The sequence below is a fragment of the Euphorbia lathyris genome, chromosome 7 (assembly GCF_963576675.1).
Source record: "Euphorbia lathyris chromosome 7, ddEupLath1.1, whole genome shotgun sequence".
Classification (NCBI taxonomy): domain Eukaryota; kingdom Viridiplantae; phylum Streptophyta; class Magnoliopsida; order Malpighiales; family Euphorbiaceae; genus Euphorbia; species Euphorbia lathyris.
Window position 1 is genome coordinate 5198033 of NC_088916.1, and position 24083 is coordinate 5222115.

At 30.8% G+C, this 24083-nt stretch overlaps 1 protein-coding gene across 1 annotated transcript; it reads right to left on the bottom strand.

Annotated features, from left to right (window-relative positions):
• Positions 1-8008: 8008 nt before the first annotated feature.
• On the bottom strand, positions 8009-23559 carry LOC136201164 (INCREASED PETAL GROWTH ANISOTROPY 1-like protein 1). The gene is made up of 7 exons (XM_065991755.1): positions 23290-23559; positions 20045-20338; positions 18109-18366; positions 14198-14256; positions 14001-14112; positions 10218-10340; positions 8009-8260 (listed from the first exon to the last, which is right to left on the bottom strand). Exons 1-7 carry the CDS (start codon positions 23548-23550, stop codon positions 8183-8185), a joined length of 1185 nt encoding a protein of 394 aa, XP_065847827.1. The 5' UTR covers positions 23551-23559; the 3' UTR covers positions 8009-8182.
• Between the last annotated feature and the right edge of the window lie 524 nt (positions 23560-24083).

Here is a 24083-nt window from a genome sequence, read left to right on the forward strand (position 1 = left end):
AGGTTGATTGGAAATTGTATCAAACTACCGAGAATTGCTACACCTACAATAATAGATCGTTGTCAAAGAGGTAAACACGATTAGTCTCCTCTTTGTGTTATCTTTTAATGGATGTAATTGATCCAAGTAAAAGCATATATAAAAAGTTTATTATCCATCTTGCCTTTGCATGATTGTATATTTTTACAGTGGTATTAGAGCCGTGTTACAATCCATTAATTGATAAATGTTTTTGTTGATGTTTCGATTAAAAGGTATAGGAATATAAATACTAAAACGATTAATCTTTGAATTTTATTTTTAACGATTAATTGAAGCATTTGTATTCGTCTTGAAATTATATATATTTGATATATATTTTTTTATTGGTAATTATTCTGAAATTTTTGTTTATGCATATAACTTCACAAGCGCTCCACCTCCTTCAACCTTTCAGACCTTTGCTTAAGCAAGTTCCGTCACTTATGTAGTTATTTTATCCATTTTTTTTCTCTCCACCGGAAATTGAAATCTCTCTACGAATTCAATCAAACTCTGTCCCAATTTTTCCATCATCTACCTTTCATCTAATAACCCAATAGAACCTTTCTTCTCTTTCTTCTTCCATTCTTCACCATTTTTTTCCTACAACCCAATCATGCTTTGTATACATGTAAATTGCTTTGGAATCTGAAAATGAATAGCCAATTCATTCCTCTCTTGACATGCTAGAACCGCTACTCAATATATTTTCCAAGTTTACGATTAGTTGTTCACGATTTTGCTTCGCAGTGGGGTAAACTGCGAATTAGCAGTCACTGCTAATTAGCAGTTAACTCCACTGCGAAGTTCAACTGTTAATTAGACTGCTAATTAGTCGTTGATCCCACTATGAATCTATCAGGTTGGAGTAAAAAATTGGTTAAGTCATAATATATATACTGGCGTTTGGTTCACAAGGGGTAAGAGAAAATGAATCAAGAAAGGGGAACTAAAGGAAAGGAAAGGAATAAGCATTAATTCCCCTATGTGTTTGGATATGTTTAGGAAAGGGAATTGGGTAAAGGGAATCCAATTCCCTACAGATAATGGGTTTAACCTAAATTGGGGTAAACCCATAATCTAAAATTGGTAAAGGGAATGAGTTTTTTTTTTTAAACAAACAAGAACAAGGGGAATGAGACCCTCCCATTCCCATTCCTAAAGACCCCGAACCAAACGCCCCCTAAAAGAGTATTTTGGAAAAGTCTATTTTGAAAGTGTCTAATTTGGTAAGAAGTAATATAATGAGTCTAGGGCCTGCTTGGTCCAGCTGTTAGCTAACAGCTGTTGCGGTTGCTGTTAGCTGTTTGCAGTTGCAGTAAGCTGTTAGCGGTTGCTGTTAGCTGTTTGTTATTAGCTGTTTAATTACTAGTGTTTGTTAAAATTATATTGAATGGTTGTTGTTCGGATTTAAAATGTCTAAAATTGACATGTTTTAAATTAATCAATGATGAAATTATAAAAAGGAAAATGTCAAAAAATGCCCATAACATTTACAACTAGGAATAATTTTACTCTTAACGCCTAAAATGGTGCAATTTGACCCATAACGCTGGCAGCTAATAACAATTTTACCGATAACGTTGGCAAGTTGGGTTGATTTCAGATATTATTAGAAAACATAAATATTTTATATCTTATTCTACACCAATTGCATACCAGTAGTTCTAAAAAAGAGATTTCATATTTTTTTTTGTGATTTAATAATAAAATTGAAAATTAATATATATATATAAATTCGGTGAAATATTTGAATTTTTTTGTCCAACTCGTACAAAAGACAATATATTTTTTTATTTTTTTTTCTTAAAAAAAATTTCACGTCTAATCATATGTTTGTGATATGTTACTTACGATGATAAAATAGTGCACATGTAAAGTGTAGATGACAATATTCATGACCAAGAAGACAATTTGATAAATTATTTCTGACACGAAAACATGATTTACAGAGTCAATTCGATTTACACGACACGATTGACATGATTTTTTTTTTTTGCATTTTTATCATATACATACCATATGTAACATATATATGAGATAACACGATTTTGACACGAAATCCGAATTTGCCACCTCTACTTATAATTGATGGGTTTTTTTTAATCAAGTGATTATAATATTTAGGCTTAATACATCATTTACCCTCTAAATTTGTCCAAAAAGTTTGATTGATCTCCTGAATTTTCAAAGTGTCTTGATAGCTCCCTAAACTTGTATGAAATATTCATTTAGTCCTCTAAACTTGCGTAAAATGTAATCAATTGATCACTCAGTTGCAAAAAAAAAAAAAAGTAAGTTAAATGCAGAATATATATTGTACACGTCTTAGATTGTTATTACATAATTCATAAAATAGATTAAAAAATAATTTCTTACGTCTGAGATTGTTATTACATAATTCAAGAAATGTACCTGTCGCGATCGTGACAGACACTTTTTCAGCACAACATTGGCTTCTCATGTGACGAACGTGATACTCCTGTCTCGTTCGTGACAACATTTTCTTCAGCAAAAAGACATGATTCTTCATCTGGGAAGCACATCCAATTAGCGGTTTCAATGGTCAAACCGCTAAAGTTGGTCAAAACCGCTCTTTTTATCCCAAAACGCTCTTTACCAAACATGGCCTATAATTAAGTAACTATAAATATGACTCTAACTCTAACTTATAATTTAATAAAAGAAAATGATAATTATTATCCAAAGCCGAAATATTTAAACAATTTTTTTGAAAATAGCATGTTATTAACAAAAATTATATACACTTAAGATTTTAAGGAGACTTTTAAACCCTTCAAATGCTAACAGTCGAGTTTCGGTTCAGCGTTGATGTAGAGATAGACTCCGACGAACGCTTCAAACGAGATTAGGTAGTTTTTCACCCGGCTCCCAACTCTCAGCCCCTTTTTTCCCCTCAAACTCAGCTATAGACATGTCCCAAGCTAGCCTTTTTCCTAATTCTTTGGACCTTTTTCTCTTTCTTTTTTTCTCTCAAATCCGGGCCCCCATGCTTGTCAACCTATCCTCTCTAATTAATTAGCTCTTCTCCCATTCCCCATGTCATGTTGTCCTTTCCTAATTATTTATTTATTTATTTTTATTTTTTTGTTATTTTAAAACAAAATTGGCCAAGCATTTTTTTTTGTTTTTTTTGTTTTAATAATAATAATGATGATAATGAATAATTAATAATAATAGTGATAAATAATAATAATAAAGAATTAAATTACGAAAATGATATCGGGAGCTCGTGTCTAGATTTACGTGAGTCTAGAATTAGTATATTTTTTGTTCGGTTTTTCACACTCCCGGGTTACTAGGGACAAACAACTATTTATAGCTTTCCTCATCGGGTTTAGGTTCGCGATTTCATACGACGTGATGTGTGCCCGCCTATAACATGTTGAGTAAATGCAACTATAAGTTCATCACGATGGTCGAAAAAGTCTGTGCTCACACCCGTGTTGGTCCCACCCAACGTTTCGAAACTCATCTTTCATCATGGTAAGCTCCACCATTTTCATCATAATCAAATTCATTTGCATTTTGATAAAATTCACCATCCTCACATAATTCATCCTCGGAATAGTTCTCTCTTTGTTCAACCCCATCCTCAAACTCACTCTCATAATAGCTAAGTTCATTATTTTTTTCTAGCTTATTCTCGGATTGGTTCTCCTCTTCATCAATCTCCTCTTCGAGTTCATCTTCTTCATGATAATATTCAAGTTTGTTACCCTCTTCATCAACAACTCATTCTTTCCCATGACCTCCCGTTTCCTTCCACTCCTCCACATAGTTCAAGCCAGTTACTTCATTTGTCAAGTTTCCCTGCTCATATGACATGCTACATCCCAACATGGTAGTGTTAGATGTGATTAACCAAAAAACAAATCGAACATAGAAAAACATATGAACAATAAAACTAGAAATTAAAAGGAAAGAGTTAGACAAATCTGAGGCCTGTATTAGCAGTTTCTTTAAGACAGATATCGTCGATATTGACGATCGTCTCCCAGGATAGAACAGATTACGAAAGTGAACTCAACCTATGTGTAGGCTCGTTATCACCGCAGTAGGAAAAAACAAGAACATTATGAACAGACAGAGAGCATAAATATTCAGAGAATTTTTTTATCAACAACTTGTGAATTTGACAATCCATTCTATATAAATAGAATTCGAAAGGATATGTCTTTTCATGAAAGAACACGATTGTACATGGACAGACACGACTGTTTACATATGAACATGACTGCTCACAACGGACACGACTGTTCATGAAAGGAGGTGTTTGTTGGTATTTAAATTAATATATAATTTTATTCAAAATTTTCCAATAGGTAGAACCACCATCTCTTCCATCACCATAGCCATCAATCTCCACACATAAAATGATTGCATCGTTCTCCTCAAAGAGATTATCAAGTCCAAACTCACTCTCCACTTCTTTAAGACCAAGGCTATCACCTTCCTTAAGTATACAAGTGAAAGTTTGCCTAAAGGGCATTTCATTAAACACATAGTATGCACCCTTTTCAACTTGAGCTTCCTTAATGTTCCCACATACTAACACTCCTTCCTCCTCATTTATACATAATTTAAATCCTCATTCACAATTTCATTATCAGCACTCCCAATGAGAATCTAAATCACCACACATCACAAACACTCAAATTTTCACTAGTATTTCGATTACCTATAACTCTAACATGAGAAATTAAAAGTATAAGAATTACCTCTTGAATGTGTAATGGAGGAAAAATTAGTGAAGACTCATTGGGAGGCAACATTGGGTCTTTTTCATTTCCTATATGTTGAGCTCTACGATGTCGTCGCTGGCTTTTTCGGGTTCCTCTTTGTAACCTTTCCGTGTTTTCTTGTTCTATGTTTTCTATTATCTTTCTCCTTGTCTTGACAAGCTCGAGCTCTATCTCCCTTACTTCGGTTTGCCACTCTTTAAGGCTCTTGGTTGGAAACTCCCCTAATGCTTGTGAAAAACTCGGGTGAATCATTTCCAAAAAGAAGTCTTCGGGAAGGAAAATGATTCGGGTATGATACCAACTGATATAGATTAATGAAGAGTGAGTTAGTTTTAATCGTAAACTAACAAAAATGTTCTTTTCTAGCTAAACTAGAAGGAGTGAATCCCAAGATTTACGAGCTAAAACTCGTAGGAATCAAAGATCCTCATTGATAAAAATGCATGAACCCTAATACTTCTCAAAGAGAAAGATAATAATTTGATTGATAAAAGTTAAACATTACAAATGAAAGAGATGAATTTATATCATCTCCAAACCTAAAGGTGAAATTACATAAAAAAGGCAAATGCATATAATCAAAATAGATGAAGCTTAAAAGGTAAAATGGGATATAGGTAAAGGGGTGATATGGATTGTAAATAAGGAGTGATAAAGTTGTAATTAGTGGAAAGCTGGAGTGAGGGGCAAGATTAATCTTGCAAGGCATTTTAAAAATCCACACGGCGTGTGGAAATAGCCACACGGCTTGTGGGCTTTTAAGTCAAAATTTAGTTGGTTGAATTCATAGTCCACACGGCATGTGGAATACCAAAATGAGAAGAAAAGCTCAACATTATATCCACACGGCATGTGGACCTATTTTTCCATCAAAAGAGTATTCTATTTGTCTTGGTGTGTTCCCATTTGATCCGACTTCGTCTACCAATCGTCTCCTCATATGTCATCGACGGGATGCCCGCATCATATATACAAATTATCATATGAAATCATCTCCATTCTTTGAAATCGTATAACTTGGACCCGATTTCACACACCAATGATCAAACTAAGCAAATACCAATAAAGATGGATAAGCAACTTACCAAAGTAAGGCTTGGATCTGACTATGTCCTTAAAGAATCGTTCATAGGAACACAGCTCAATAGACAAAGTGTAACCACATGAGTTTTCTTAGAATTTACCAAAAAAACAAACAAACATGCAATTGACACAAAGTGTAACCACATGAGTTTTTTTAGAATTTACCAAAAAAAAAAAAATTATAGTCTTCATTAGACAATTGAAATTTCAAAATTAAACCTACTATTTTCAAAATAATTGCACAGCTTTAAGTAAATATATATGGGATAAAGTGTAAAAAAATACATCATAATGTTTACAACCAGGAGCAATTTTACCTCTAACGTCTAAAATTGTTCAATTTTACTCATAATGTTGGTAACGAAAAGCAACTTGACCCCATAACATTGACACATTGGGTCAATTTCAGATACTACTACAAAATATAGAGATTTTGTTCCCTTTTGTACATCAATTGCATCGTAGTTGGTTCTAAAAAAAAGATTGCATATTTCTTTGTGATTTAATAATAGAATTAGAGATTAATATTTATAAATTTGGCGAAATATTTGAATTTTTTTCCAACTCATATAAAAGACAGTATATTTTTTTTTAATTTTTTTCACGTCTAATTATATGTTTGTGATCCGCCACTAATGATTGATAAAATGATGCACATGTGAAGTGTAGATGACAAGATTCATGACAGAGATGACAGTTTGATGAATGGCCTAATACATCACCAGCTCCCTAAACTTGTCCAAAATAGTAGACTGGCTCACTGAACTTTGCAAGTGTCTCACCAGCTCCATAAACTTGCTTATTTCGTATCACCAGCTCCCTAAACTTGTCCATAAAAGTAGATTAGCTCTCTGAACTTTGAAAGTGTCTCACCAACTCCCCAAACTTGCTTATTCTATAACAACTAAATACAAAAACCATAATACTAACTCTCGATCCTCATCCATTCAATCTCTCAAACATGCAACACTAACTCTTATAATAGGTTGAAAGGTATGAGAAGCGAAAAAATTACTTCTCGAATAGATGAAGACGTATTTTCATAATTTAGGTTAATTTTTTTTTTATATTTAGTTGTTACAGAATAAACAAGTTTTGGGAGTTGGTGAGACACTCGCAAAGTTCAGGGAGCTAATACTTTTATGGACAAGTTTAGGGAGCTGATGATACGAAATAAGCAAGTTTAGAAAGCTGGTGAAACACTTACAAAGTTCAGGGAGCTAGTAATGTACTAGGCCTTGATGAATTATTTCTGAAATTGACCCAAATTGTTAACATTAGGGGTAAAAAAAATTTTGGTTGCCAATATTAGGGTTAAAATTGCACTATTTTAGACGTTAAGGGTAAAATTGCTCCTGATTATAAATGTTAGAGTATTTTCATACCTTACCCCAAATATATATACTTCCTATAAAATGTCTCATGTAAACATATTTTAAATTAATCACAAATGAAGTATAAAAATAAAAAACTGAACATAAAAATTGATAAAAAATAATATAAATAACTAAAGAAAAATAAAAAAAACAATAACTTATTATTTTTTTTTTTGTAAGAGAAAAAAAAAACAATAACTTATTAAACGGAGTGAAACTTTATCCTTTCGTTAGTAATATTAAAAAAAAATTGAAATAACATTAAAGAAAATACATATTTTGTAAAAATAAGAATTAAGAAGTATAATTTTATACGAACAAAAAAAAGTATAATTTTATCAAAATCAAATAAATACAAACAATATTTCTTAAAAAAACTAAAAAAATGAACTTTTCGTGAAAAACCTGTTCTATAAAAAAAGAAACCAAAACATGTTGTCTTAAAAATTTAATGAAACACTGAATTTTCGATTGTTTAAAGTAAAAAGATATAAAAGAAAAACTCCAAAAAGCTTAAACAAATTTATATAAGTAAAAAGAAATTGGAATTTTTTTTCTTGTTACAAATTTAAACTACTTATAGCGTTATTAAAAAAAATGACTAATATCGTTTGATATATCATTACATCAATATATTATATCAACAAAACTCAACAATCAAAATATCATATTAATACGTTATATCAACAAAACTCAACAATCAAAATATCATATTAGTAAAATCAACATGTTACATTAGCAAAATCCTAAAATCTAATACGTGTAAATCACGTAATCTCTTTTGACCCCAAAAAAAAAAATATTACATTTCTTAAACCACATATTTTTTTCCCTTTGTGATATTTTACTATTAATTAAAATGGTCTAATAAATACATTTTTCATTCTTCTATTATTTTGACTAATTAAGTAAAAATATATTTAATTTTGTGAGTAACTAGGTACTAATACTCATGCCAACCTTCTTCATTTCATGAAATGCCTCAATTGTCTCATTGTCAAAACCTCCTGCAAACTGATTAATACTCTAATTAATTAAGATCTTAATTAATTAAATTAGTTGTAATTAAACAATAGAGTAAATTACATTCGTGACCCTTAAACTTTAGCTTTACTTTTATTATGGCCCCTAAACTCTTAAAACTGGATATTATAACCCATGAATTTTGCACTTTACTAACATAAATTAGGGTGTAATCGAGCCGAGTTGAGATTTGGCCTGCTCAAGCTCGGCTCATTAGAAAATAAACGAGCTCGAGCCCGAGTTTCGAGCTTGTTTCGAGCCCAAAATCCTATTTGAACTTGGTTCATTAAGAAAATTATCTAACCGTGAATTGTTTGAAAGTAAATTATTAATTATATTTATGAAATTTGCTCGCAAATAGCTTTTTAATTGTATAAATAAACAAGCTCATAAGTAAAGTTCGTGAATAAATAAACAAAATGCTTACAAATAGTTCATCTATCACTCATTTATTATGTTTGTAAACGAACTCATCTAATAGCAAATGAAATAATATTTAAGTTTAGATATTCGTGAACTAACACAAAACTATACAGTTTTCTACAAAACTAAAATTTGTTCATAAATGTTCTAAATCAAGCCTACTCGTGAGCTTTCAACCGAGCTTTGGCCTGCTCAAGCTCGGTCATTTACGAACCAAGCCAGTAATTCATGCTCATGAACGGCTCGTTTATAAATCGAACCGAGTCGATCTGAGCTTTTATCGAGCCGAACACCGAGCCGCTCATGATCGGCTCAGCTCATTTACAACCCAAAACATAATAGTCCATTTTACTGTTGACCAATTCAAAATAACCGACGAGGAGCTCAGAATGAAAAAATCTTCGAATTGAATTTGGAGATAAGAGCCAAATTTGAGTCCTATCGTTTTTTAGAAAGCAGAGATTTGACTCTAACGTATGAAATGTTATATATTTACCCAACATTTTCAAGTAATAAGATCAATTTACCCTATATAATATAACGTTTGTACGAACTGGTTTGATAATTATTTAACTATCATATCAGACATTCGAGACAAGTTTGTCAGTACTATCCTGAAAATGAATTGGTCAAATTTGGTCCTCATTCCATTAAATTTGTTTAGAACCGCATTTAACCGTTTTCAATTTTCTAAATCACAATTTTCATACTTTTACCTTTTCTAATCAAATAACACCTAGATGATCTCAAAATCAAAAAGTTTAAAAATAAAAGTTGTTTAGAATATCATTTCCCTTAACTCTATAATTGAAGATTCTTTGCTATTAAAGTGAGCATCTTGATTAATGATAAATATGGTGGGCTGTAATCGAGCCGAACCGAGCCGGGCTTTGACCTACTCAGACTCCGTTTATTAGAAAATTGACGAGCTCGAGCCCGAACTCAACATTCTGTTCATAAGTTGTTCACGAGCTGTTTGCGAACTTGTTAATGAGTTTTGATTGCAAACAACTCATTTATTCAGTTTAGGAACTTCATTCTCGAACAACTCATTAATTATATTGATTTGAATTTTTTTTAACACAAAATTACGTTGTTTTACATTTTTTCTTTATATAAATATTATTATTAACATAATAATCGAACCAAGCTTTCTCACGAACGGTTCATGAACATTATAATCGAGTTTGCTCACGAGCTTGTTCATGAACCTATAATCAGGTCTCCTCGCGAGTTTTTAAGTACCATAATGAAAGTAAAGAAAAAGTCAACGGGTCAGAACTGTATTTACCCTTAAACAATATGATATAATTATTTAAGTAATGTTTACTGGACTCTGAATAACTAAATGAATTTGGTCATTCACTGTTATATTTATGCTTATTAGAATCCTAGAGTGGATATTCAAAGCATAATGAGATTTAGATTTAACACGCATAGTTCTAACGATGAAAGACCAAATTTATTTAATCATTCGGGTCGGGTCTGATAATTAAATTAGTAAAAAGTAAATAAATTAAATTACCTGATGTATCCGATGAGCAAATCTAGCTCCTTGAAGCAAATAATCCTCCTCGCCATTCTGTTGTACTTCCTTAACAATCCTTCTCATGTACTCTCTCCCCAGTTTCAGTGAACTTAATTTCATCTGTAAACTAATTTTATTAGATAATCTAATCTTAATTAATACTAAACTAATTCAAATTAGATTATCCACTCAAAATCAAGGTTAGTTTTGATCTATTAACTACACGTTAAACATGTTAATAGATTTGTTTAACGTGTAACTAATAAATCTGTTCACGGGTCTAGATACTTATCCAATTTGTTTAGACTCACATCTAATAGACCGAGTTTGGATTGGAGAAAATATTAACAATGAAAAAGTAAAAAAAATGGTGCAATTTTGCATTTTCTTTTTATGTTTAAAAAATATATATTATTTTATAAATAAGAAAAGTATATAATATTTGGATGTACTTTTTAAGTATAGATTTCAATTTTCATTATTAAAAAATGTTTTATTTTTTAAGGTAGATTTTTGCAGATTGGATTTAAGGTTTAATTTTGGCTTAAAATACTATTTGGCTCTATCTATCCAAAATATTGGTTTTTGACTTCTTACCTGTTATTTGATAACATTTGGTTTCTAAACTATTCAAAATGAATTAATAATCCTTTAATTTTTTAAATCTAAGTCCTCTAAATTAATAATAGACAAGGATTTAAACTCATTCACGGGTTTGGGTATTCGTTCAGATCTGCATCTAATGGGACAGGCTTAAATAAGAAAAAATGACTTAAGTTTCAACTCGATTTGGCCCAAACCTGCATCTAATGGACAGACTTACTTTAGGTCCAGTTCGATTTTGATCCAGACCTGTTAAAGTTTATCTATATCTAAGGTGAACTTGAATTTATAAAAATAGCACAGCCCGCTCTATTAATATCAATTATTAAAGGGTGAATGTGCAAAAATACCCCTAACGTTTTGGGTCAGGATCAATTTTACCTCTAACGTCTAAAATGGTGCAATTTTGCCCCTAACGTTTGTAACCAAGAGCAATTTTACCCCCAACGTTGATAATATGAGTCAATTTCAGACACTATTATAAAACACATATATTTTTATTCATTATTTTGCACCAATTGCATATCAATTCATTCTAAAAAAAGGATTTCATGTTTTTTGTAATTTAATAATAGAATTAGAGATTAATATTTATAAATTCGGTAAATTTTTTGTCTAATTCGTACAAAAGACAATATTTTTTTTATTATTTTTTTCCACATCCCAACATATGTTTATGATTTGTTACTGATAAAATGACGCACATGTGAAGTGTAGATGATAAGATTCATGACCGAGAAGACAGTTTGGTGAATTATTTCTGAAATTGACCCAATTTATCAACGTTAGGGCTAAAATTGCTCTTGGCTACAAACATTAAGGGTAAAATTGCACCGTTTTAGACGTTAGGAGTAAAATTGCTCCTGACCCAAAATGTTAGGGATATTTTTGCACCTTAACCCATTATTAAATTTATGTATTTCTATATTGAATATTTATTTTTATATAAAAAATTAATTTTAGATTGGTTTATTTGGATTGGGCTTGGGTTTTACGGTTAAAACATTTTTCAGCAAAAGTTTGGGTCTGGTCGGACCTAGCCCGATCCATATTGCTAGACTAGATTGAATTTGGGCTAGGTATTTTAAGATATAAATCCATTAAATTTGATTCGAGCCCGGTCCAGCTTAGCCCATAAATATTCTACATACCAGACATGTCCATGGGTCGGGCTGGGCCGGGTTCGGGCCGAGCCTGACAGGCTTTTATGTAAAAGTGCTCGTCCCAAGCCCAGCCCAGCCCAGTATTAATTTAGGCGGGCTTGGGCCGGGCTAGGCTTGGGCCGGGCTTAAAAATAAAATCCCAAGCCCAACCCATATAAGTCCACCTAAAAAAATATACATAATTTTTAATTATAAAAATCCATCTTATACTTAAAATAAATATTTAACTATAAATATATAAATTTCTTAATTAATATTAATAAGGCGGGCTTTAGCGGGCTTGGACCTGGCTGGGCCTAAGAGTAAATTTCATTATCCAAGCCCGGCCCAAAAGACACGGGCCTGGGCGGACCGGGCGGGTACCCGGACCCGTGGACAGATCTACATACCAATAAATGGAAAACCTCAATTAAAGGAGATTTCTTTTTTTTTTTTTTTGAAAAATAAAAAAGGAGAATTTAGTTGTCAAATCTCTGGTTGAAATTTGTTTTTAGTTGAGAAGTTAATGTCAAAAGTTGAGGTTTCATGTCTGGAAACAAACCATGAATTAATGTGTGACCTACCCAAAAAAAATTTAAAAAGTAAAAGAATGGGTAAATTACACTTAGGGTCACTGAATTTTACCTATTTTTAACATTGTGAACACTGAACTTCAATTCTTAGCGGTATAGCCATAGAATTTTATAATTTTTAACATTGATGGCTACTTAATTTTAACTAACTCCTCAAAATGACCGTTTACGAGCTCAAAATGAAAATCTTCAAGAATTAAAGTTATTCAAAACAACATTTACCATGAAACGATATTTTTTATTTTCCAAAATTGCATTTTTGGGAGCTTTCTCTCTCTTCTAACCAAACAACACATAAATGATCTCAAAACGAAAATTTTCAAGAATTAAAATTCTTTAGAATATCATTAAATTTTCGAATTTTTTAGTTTGAAACCGTCAATGGTCGTTTTGAGGCGTTGGGTGGCTACCGGTATTAAAAAGTGTAAAGTTCAGTGGTCATACTGTTAAGAATACCATGATCTTAAAATGGATAAAGTTAAGTGGCCATAGATGTAATTTACCTCGTAAAAGAATTGATACTAGAGTTATTTAAAGTAGGGATAATTTTAAAAATAATCCGAATGTTTACGCAGTTTTGCGAAGATGTAGTTTTTTTTTTTATAAAACTACACAAATATGATGATTTAAAAAAAATATAAAATGTGGTTCTATAATAAATATGAATTAAACAAATTTAATTCCTAGTTTTTTTAAAGTTATCAATAATTAAATCGAATATCAATCTAAAAGTTATTAGTTTTGTAAATGGACGGAACCGCAATCCCTTTTTTTATAACAAAAAAATCCAGAAACAATCATTTACAAATTAGCAAAAACATATGGTTTGTTTTTGAAATTATCCCTTTAAAGTATAATAAAAAAATATATCTTTTTTATAACTAAGTGAATATATAGTTTCAAGGTAATCAGATTCGGACCGGCCGGTCCGACCAAAAATTAGCTAGATCTCCGATTTAGGTCATGCTGGATTTGTTAATTTTTAACAACTCAATAAGAACCGAGGTCAACCTAGAATTTTGCGGTCCAACATTGACCCCAGATTTTAATTTTTTTACAAAAAAAATTAGAAAAAAAAATCCATTATTTTTGAAAAACGTTGAATCTTAATTCTCGTTACTTTCATAGTTTATTTGATATTTTTTCTTTCTACATATATAGTAAAAACTCAACTTTGAAATACTAATGGGTTGATGCAAAAATTATTACGATTAGACCGAAACATGGTGATAATGAAGCCATATAACTTATTAGGTTACAGTTGAAAAAATAATTAATTTCTCGTTTATAATTTTAAATTAATTATATATATTATTTATTTTTATTTTATTACGTTATTCAGTCCGGTCAATCCAAATCATTTGATTGAACCTAAGATCCGATTTGACCGGTTCTAACAATATTATATATTTCAAAAGTATTTTAAAATTATCGTAACATACCTGACCGATCAACCCGGAATCGAGTAACCATTCCCAAGGGATCTGGAAATCTTTGTATTTCTTCATCATACTCTCTCTTGTTCTTTCCATCCCATTTAAACTTGTCTCCAACCTGTAAATTTTAGATCAAATTTCAACAACAAAACACACATAAATCTAGTGTATAAATTGATGGAGGTTGTGTTGTACATGCTCGCCTGTCTTGCAAAGCTTGCATCTTTCCTACAGCTTTAGACAAACTTTCTTTCGGGTCGTCCTGAAATTACGGGCGTCAAAAGGGATTATTATGTCATAATCGTGATTAATTATAAGGATACCGTTAAATTTTGTCTCTAATATTTTTAGATAAATGCAGATTTACCACTAAAATATAAAATGGTGAAATTTTACTTTTTAATATTTTTAAGTAAGATCAGTTTTGCTTATATCTAACGGAAATTTGACAGACTAATTTATCGTTATTTAACTATTATATCACACCATCTAAATATCAATTATATTTAAAATATTTACTCTCTTACTAACATAATTAAAAAAAGGACAAAACACCAACAGTTAAGTTTACTACATACTAGACCTGTTCACGGGTCTGGTACTCGCCCGATCCATCCAGGCCCGTGTTTCTTGGGTTGGGTTTGGACAATAAAAATTGATCTTAATTAGGTCTGTCCGGCCCAGACCCGCTAAAGTTCGCTTTTTTTGGACGGGATTGGGATTAATAAAAATAGCACGGGCCGGTCCAGTCCAGCCCGTCTATTAATATTAATTTATAGATTTATATATTAAATATATATTTTTAAGTATAAATTTTATTTTTTATAATTAAAATTTTATATATATCTTTTAAAATGGATTTGTATGAGCTTGGATTGGAGTTTGATTTTAAGCTCGAGCCCAGCCCGATCCGAGCCCACCTAAATTAATAATGGGTTGGACTGGGCTAGGCTAGGTTTGGACCGAGTACTTTTATAGAAAAGTCCATTCGATCCGACCCCAACCCATTGCTAGGTCTACTACATACGACATATGTTTTTTAAAAAAAAAATGTTTATTGCTATAAGTTAAGCACAAAAAAACTGTGTAAAATATATACTATATGTTATTACAGGGTTACAAACAACTTACAAGATGCATAAAATTACTCCAGTTTATTAATAAACTTGTTCGAAAGGTCTGATATTATATTTATTTAAAATTAAACTAGTTTGTTCGAATTTTCTGTTAGATAAAAATAAACTAATCTTACTAAAAAAATGTTAGGGGGGAAAAATGGCAAATTTAAAGCTTATGCCTTGGTTATTCCGAGGGGCGAATCCATGATTTCTCCCCCATTGGGACAAATAATACAACTAAAATAATTTTTATCCAAAAAATAATAATTATAGAAAATCAGAGATCAAAGCTCAAGTTCAAGTAAAATAGTAGCAGAAATATAAAGTCAAAATTCAAGTAGGAGCAAAATACCAAAGCAGAAAGGCAAAGATCGGAGATGGAGTGCCGGACCAACGATAAACGATCCGACTACGGAGGGATTGGTTGCCGATTTTGATTTAATCGTAGTTAGGATTAAGGATTTCAATTTAGGCTTAAGAAGAAAGAGGAATTGAGGAAGAAGAACTAAAGAGATTAAGGATCGATGGTTTGTTTTAGGACCTATTTAGTTTTACATTTAAATATTTACTTTTTACTTTTTTATTTTTGTTGTAAACAAAACGACGTAGTTCTAATTAAATAAAACGACGTCGTTTTACTTTAAAACAGAATTAAAAAAATAAAAAGAAAATATTAAATTTAAAACCATTCTTCATCCTTAATTATAGAACCAGTAAACCCTAAACCTCCATTGATGAAGGGGGGCAAAGCTCTAAAACTTCAAAATTAATACATGGGTTTTAAAAAAAATACAAATATCAGGGGGGGCAACTGCACCAAGTGCCCCCATACTGGATTCCCCCTATCCCGAGTAATTATATATGATATACACAAAGGAAATAATTTGTTAGTCCTTGAACTTCTGCATTATAAACCAGTCACTCCTTTTATTTTAAAATATACATTTTACTATCCCTGACTTTTTCAAAATAAACTACTTAATCATTTATTCCATCCAAATTTTTGTAGTCAAAATAAAATTCTATACAAACTGACAAGCTTATTCATTTATCGGAAGTTATTTTAACATTTTATAATATTATACAAACTTATTATTTTGTATAAAATTTAATTTTTAACTAACAAAATTCGAATAGATGAATGATCTAAGTAGTTGATTTTGAAAAACTCATGAATTTTATAATATAGTGTTTAAAATAAAAAAAAGTGACTAATAGAATATGAAGGAATTTTCACATGCATCTTAGGAGCAGAAATAGGGTTCGCTTGAGAGTGTTCCGGCACCTAGTGATGAATGTAGGATTGGTCTGATAGGGGGCTAATTAACGTGCATACGTTAAAAAAAATTTGTTAAATCGAACTCGTTGAATTTTTGTGTGTGTATATATATATATATTATCAGTGTAAAACTTCTCAAAATTTAACTAGATTTGGACTATGAAAATAAGATTAAATCGTTTTGAATAAGCTTAAATTTTTTTTATCGCCTATTGTATATTAAACAAGTTGGATTTTGTAATTAAATACCAATGTTATCAGAACCGACTGGACATCAAACCAGATTGATAACTGGATCACAGATCACTTGGTCGGATCGGATAACTCAGATTGATCGAACCGGATGACGTAATAAATAAATAAATACTATTTATATATATATTAAATATATATAATTAATTTAAAATTATTTTTATACATCCATAAGATGTCGGTGGCGGAGATGCGTATGTTGAGATGGATGTGTGGTCACACGAGAAAGGACCGGGTGCGTAATGAAATAATTAGGACAAAAGTAGGGGTCACATCTATTGAGAATAAAATGAGAGAAAACCGACTAAGGTGGTTTGGCCATGTGAGACGTAGAGCGCTTGATGCGCCGGTTAGGAGAACCGAAGAGTGGCAAAGGGATGTAGTGGTGAGGGGTAGGGGAAGACCTAAGCAAACTTGGAGGAGGGTGATCGAGAGTGATATGAGTTTATTGAGAATTGAGGAAAATATGGTAGTGGATAGGACGGAGTGGAGGGAGCGAATCTGTGTCGCTGACACGACTTGATTTTCACGGTTTTATATGATGGTTCATGTTAGCCGACCCCGAATCATTTCGGGACTAAGGCTTTGTTGTTGTTGTTGTTGTTGTATTATATATAACCAAAATAAATTATAAACAACTTTTGGTTTGTTATTTGTTTGTTAATTTTGAGTCTTAAATATACGACGAATAAATTAAGTTCAAAATAAATTGAAATATATCAACGTATTCTATGCCATGAGATCTTTTTAAAAACATATTATAAACTCAAAACGGACAAGTGATGAATGAGAAATTGATGCTCAAAGTGAACGACTTGAATGATTTGGAAGAAGATAAAAGGAAATTAAGTATTCACATCACACATAGGAAAGAAATGAGAAAACTTAACTAGTTTATAAGTAAATGGTATTTACAAGCCTTTAACCAATTACTAGGGAAAAGGCTCTCTCACGCATAGGGAGAGGTGCAATCGATTAACTATCGGGTTAGGAGCGCACCCGCACGACGTGAGCGATGCAATACCGCACCGTAATAAGGTCTCTTAACTTGGCCACTTTTGCTATTATTTACCGCCCATAAATAAAAAAATTTAAATTTTTCCAGCCCGCTTTTTTTTTATAGACCCGGACCGTCAGGTCCCGGTTCAGTCCTGGTTGGTTCGGTCCGAGCCTGATAACATTGTTAAATACAAATTGAATAACTACTTCAAACCTTAAATTGTCGAAAATAAGGATTAAAATCAATAGCAGGGATGGTTTTAACGATCGCGAATCCGAAACCATCTATAGTTGGTTCCGGCGGCCAGGGGTCTGGCTCCTCCGAGTCCCCTCTATCTCCGACTCTGCCCGAGGAGATAGTTCATCCCCTCAGTATTTATAAAAAGGGGTGTTGAGGGTGCAAATGAAGTCTTTATTCATTTTTGTCTATAATTCGTATTGTCATATTAGAAATTGACGGGTGTACCTGAAATGAGGAAACTTGTAAATCAAGATTTCTGAGATCTCTGTAGTTGAAAGCTGCTTCCCTTAAAGCATCTGCTTTGTGTTCGGGCCATTTTGAGAAATGTTTCAAAACTGCTCTTTCATCTACTAAGGAAGAAAGCTCTTGATCTAGCCATTCTACAAAATTCTCCACGTCACTTATGTTTTTAAATGCAGCAGATTCCACCTCTTTTATTAGTACATTTATGAATTCCTTCCTCTTTTCCACGTCTGATTTTATCTGTCCATTACAAATTAATTAGTGTATGCCAAGAAAAAAAAATTTATGAATGTTTATAGCTATTTCGAAAATTAGTTAACATTTATCTCGGTCTGGTCCTAGTCACTGATTTTATCGATCACTATTAGATCTAGGAGGTGTGAATTTTAACTTTATAATGATTTTAATTTCATACATTAAGCCTCTGATCATTTATTTTTAGTTTCATTAAGCCCTTGATGACCAAATTAGTAAGTTCTGATTATGTAATTCGATTAAGAGATTGTTACTCATTACATATGCATTTGAAATTTTATTTTTTTACAGTTTGAAAGAAGTTTTGGATGCGTAATGTGGTTGTAGGAAAACTGTAAAAACCTTAATTCAAACTGTAAAAAATGTTTTTTTAATAATTTCAAATATAGATGAAGTTAATAATGTCTTTTTAACAGAATTACATGTTCACAACTTACTAATTTGATCATCAAGGGCTTAATGAGTTGAAAAAATAAATGATCTGAGGTTTAATGTATCCAAATAAAAGATCAAGGGTTTGATGAACCAAAAAATGAAAGATCAGGGGGTTTAATGATGCTTTTTGCCAAATTTAAATTAAATATCCTTAACATGATATTATTTTGGGAAAAAGTATAAAGAGAATTAATGTGGTTTCATCGACAGGTAGTATTTTTTCTTAAAAAAGAAGAAGATGTGCTTTACAAAATTAGCAAACACAGTTATCAACTCATCAAGTTAATTTGACACATTGTCAAAGCGATATGCATCAGCAAAATTCAAAATTTTAAACAAAGTTAACAAGCCAATATATCATATCATCATCGAAGGCATTATCTCAAATTATCAAAACAAAGACTAACAATATTAGTCAATTTTTTTTTTTACTTTTCCCTATTATTTTCTCAAAGGATAAATTACACTCGTGATCCCTCAAATTACCTTCAGTTTAGTTGTTTAGTTAGAAAAGAAAAAATGTTCGTTAAAGAGAGAAAACTATAAAATTGGTGATCTATGAATTCGAAAACAACAGTTTCATAAAAAATGTGTTCGTACATAACTTTAATTAAACTTTTCTATTTTGAGGTTTTTATTGGTCATTTGAGGCATATGGCTATCACGCCTCACCACGTGGTGAGGCATAATAGCCACACGCCCGCGTTCCGTAGAGAGAGAAAAAAAACTTTTTGCAAAGACTAAAACAATAAGGACAGTTTCCTTATTTCTCTAGGCTAGGTATGTAAAAATGAGGCTAGGAATAACAACACCCTTTATTAATCATTTCAATTTGTTTAAAGTGATCTATTTCGTCAAACTTGCTATAGTGATTTATTAGTCCCCATATATATTTTCATTTATCAATAACTTCTCTTGTTTTGCTATATGTATGTATTGGGTTAATCAATAACCCTTTAAATAAGTTCAAGGAAATAACGAAACATTCTATGAGTTCAAAAAATTAATCGTCTAGGTCCGGAGCTCATGATGTATTAAGTTTTTTTTTAAGATTAATTCAAAATCGCACAAACATGCGTAAAATGACCAGGAATTGAATTAATTTGATAAAATTGCAAACTGAAATCCAATTTTGTGCAATTGAGCCTGGATAAGTTAAATTTGAATTCAAATGAGCCTTTATCCTAAAACAAAGTTAATAAGAGGACTGTATTGATAATATACTTACAGCTGTAAGATGAGTTGACCGGTTCTCAATTTCACCAATCATATTCAATGTAAAAGCATTTGCAAGAATAGCACCAGAGTTACTTTTCTTTTCCATATTGGCATTTTTCCTGGAAAGCAAACGGTACAATTCCACAACTTCCGGTACACGCCGTACTGATTTTGACCCGACAAACATTTTTGACGGCAGAGGTGGTGGCGGCGGTGCAGATGACAATGATGTCAGTTTGGTGATGACTGCAGAAGGTGATACTTTCGGTGGCGCATTTGGCACTTGCATTTTTTCTTGTCTTACCTGTAAATAAGAGTGTCAAAACGAGTTATCATAATCGTGTTATCATAGACTAAATAGTCCATTCCGGAGAAAAAATAACAAAAAATTACATTTATATTTCGACATTTATATCGCTAAAATACTCATTCCAGGGTGATTTTGTTATTTCAAGAATTTAGAGCAATTTTGATATCAGTGATGGAATTTACATAGGATTTTAACGTTACCAATTCTTAATAAAAAAAAAGCTAAAATTATAAAATAAATGTGTTTTTACTTGACGAGTTAGTAGATTCCGCTTTAAATCATTGTCGAGTTCTGTGGTATGACCTTGAAAACGACAGATTTATCTTTTATCTAATTTTTTTGGTAACAAAAAAATATATATTATTATATATATAGTTTATAGGTTTTTTTTTTATCTTAATCGATTCTTTAGTCCTTTTATTTGTTTTGTATATGAAAGTATATAAATAAGAAATTTATTATTTAATTTTCAATTTTAATCAAAATAGGTTTAATAAAGTTTCTATATACGAAATTCCTAAATTGTGTATATTAAGTATAAAAATCTATTGTTTATTTTCTTAATTTTTTTTATTATTTTTTTTCTTTATTCTTTAATACGATATATTTTTAAACTAATATTAAATATTATTATGAATTTTTATGATATAAAAAGACCATATTTTTTATTCGTTTCACCCATAAAATTTACTACAATTAAAAAGAAAAATGATTTTACAATTTTATTCTTATTTTAATAAATTTTAAAATGTTTTTCATTCATTTTTTAATTAAATTCAACGCTATTGAGTTAACATTATATACAAATATTAGTTCACAGTAGATGTCTTTCTAGGAAAAGTTTTGTTTCATAATATATAACGTTCTGATTCAATCCATTCAAATTAATTGTTTTACCAAATATACACTTATTTAAGTTGCCTTTTATTTTGGAATAGATAAAAATTCATTACTAGATACAATTAATATAAGGGTAACAAGTCTTTAATTAAAATTAATTACATTTCTTAATTCTTGTATCTCAATCTTAAAAGATATATACTGTGGAACAGAATGAGTAATAAATTTATTTAGAGATGATGATTATATTGGTAAATAAATATTTTATTATTAAAATAGAGAGCAAATGGTAATATTGGTATTTTATATCTTATTTAGTCAAATTTGACAATTGACCACATAAAGACTGATTAATTACTTTATCTATTTCATAATATTTACCTTTTAAAGTTAAGACACAAGAATTAAGAAATATAATTAATGTTAACTAAAAATCTTTGTTACCCTTATATTAATTGCATCCATTAATTAAATTTTATCCATTTCTAAAATAAAAAGGCAATTTAAATTTTATCCATTTCAAAACGTAAAATATTATGCAACAAAAAAATTCTCTAGAAAAACAAATATTATGGAACAAAATTATTTCTATAAAAAATACAAGAACCCATTAGATTATAACACAAACTTTATAACTGTTCATCCAAAAAGATTGGGGTAAATTACATTCATGATCATTGAACTTTATCCATTTTAATATTGTGGCCACTGAACTTCAATTCTTAACGATATAGTCACTGAACTTTACACTTGTTAACAATGGTGGTCACTCAACTTTAAGTAACACCTCAAAATAACCTTTAACGATCTCAAAATAAAAATATTCAAAAATTTCCCATGAAATCACATTTTTTATTTTCCAAAATCATATTTTTTGGAGTTTTGTCTCTCCTAACTAAACAACACCTAAATGACCTCAAAATGAAAAATTTTAAGAATTAAAGTTCCTTAAAATATTATTAACTCTTCGAAATTTTTATTTTGAGGCCGTCAACGGTCATTTTGAGGCTTTGAGTGGCCACCGGTGTTAAAAAATGTAAAGTTCAGTGGCCATACCGTTAAAAGTTAAAGTTCAATAGCCACAATGTTAAAATGGATAAAGTTCAATGGTCATGGGTGTAAGTTACCCAAAAAGATTGTGATTCTTATTTAATTTTTATCCATTGACCGGCTAAGTATTTTGGTTTTGAACAACTATTTCATTTATATGTTTCATATGATTATAGGTTAAATTACACCCATGGCCACTGAACTTTACCCATTTTCACATTATGGACACTGAACTTCATTTCTTCCTGGTATGGCCACTGAACTACACTTTTTAACACCGGTGGCCACTTAACGTCTCAAAACGACCGTTGACGGTTAAAAATAAAAAATCCAAAGAGTTAATGATATTCTAAGGAACTTTAATTCTTGAAATTTTTCGTTTTGAGGTCATTTGGGTGTTGTTTGGTTAGGAGAGAGATTGAATTTTTAGAGAGAGAAAGCTCCAAAAAATGTGATTTTCGAAAATAAAAAATGTGGTTTCATGGTAAATGTCGTTCTGAACAACTTTAATTCTTGAATATTTTCATTTTGAGGTCGTTAACGATCGTTAACGGTCATTTTGAGAAGTTAGTTAAAATTGAGTGGCCACCGGTCTCCGCATCATTTACTAAAACAGTAATCTCATTATTGCCTATTCTAGCAAAACCACCGGTGTTAAAAAGTGTAAAGTTCAATGGTCATACCGGGAAGAAATGAAGTTCAGTGACCATAATGTGAAAATGGGTAAAGTTCAGTGGCCATGAGTGTAATTTACCCTATGATTATATATGAAGAACGAAACTAGAATTCCGGAAAATTTATTAAAAATTATAAAATTTTAACTAAGTATTATAGGCCGTGAACCAGATTGAGCCAGTGATGTCAAATCCGAGACAGATTCTAAATAGACCGAAATTACCTTCGGAAATTTTATAATTTAGTGACAAACAATTCCACCGGTAACTATTATTTATTGATTTCTTCCTCCCTCACCATATGCATGATATAAACGCAATAAAAATAAAAAAACTTATCTCTAAAAATCATGTTATCATATCAAAAATTGTAAAATCTACCTGTAATTCTTGCACGACAACTTTCTGTCGAGACTCGCCATTTTTAATCGTTTCACCGGAGCTCTGAAACTTCTTCCAAAGCATAGATTTTCTCTCACTTTCATGTAATTTCAGTGAAACAATCTGTGCTTTTAAACGAATCATTTCTTGTTTCAAATCTCTATTTTCTTTCTCAAGAAAATCATTTCTTTCAAGAGCTTCTTCAAGTTCTTTTTTCAGGTACAAGATCAATGATTCTTTCTCTTCTTCTTCTTCTTGCATTTTTTGTGTTTTTTTGTTTAATTAAAAATTAATGATGATTTAGTAAATTAGCAGTAATTTTTAGATCTTCTCTATATCTTATTTCTTTTTTATTAAGCAAGGTATTTTATGAAGTTACATTATTGCACTTGATAATGACTCATGTTTTCATGTTTTTTCAAGGGTATTTTTGGTATTTTATTGTAATAGTTAGTGTTGGTGTGGAGGTTTTATTTGGGTTTGTTTATACTAGGTGTAAAGGTTGTTTTTTAGTAGTCATGTTAGGTGTAACATTAATTTCCTTGAACTTTTCTAGATTTTTTTTCATCATCTTGATAGAAAGAGAAAGTTTTAGGAATTTATAATTTTAGAAGTAGTTACCTAGAATTATATAACATAAAATAAAATAATAAGGTTTAATACATCATTTACCCCAAACTTGTCCAAAAAAAGTTGATTCGCATCCTAAACTTTTAAAGTGTCCCAATAGCTCATTCAACTTACATAAAATATCTAGTTAACCTCCTGAATTTGCATAAAATGTAATCAATCAT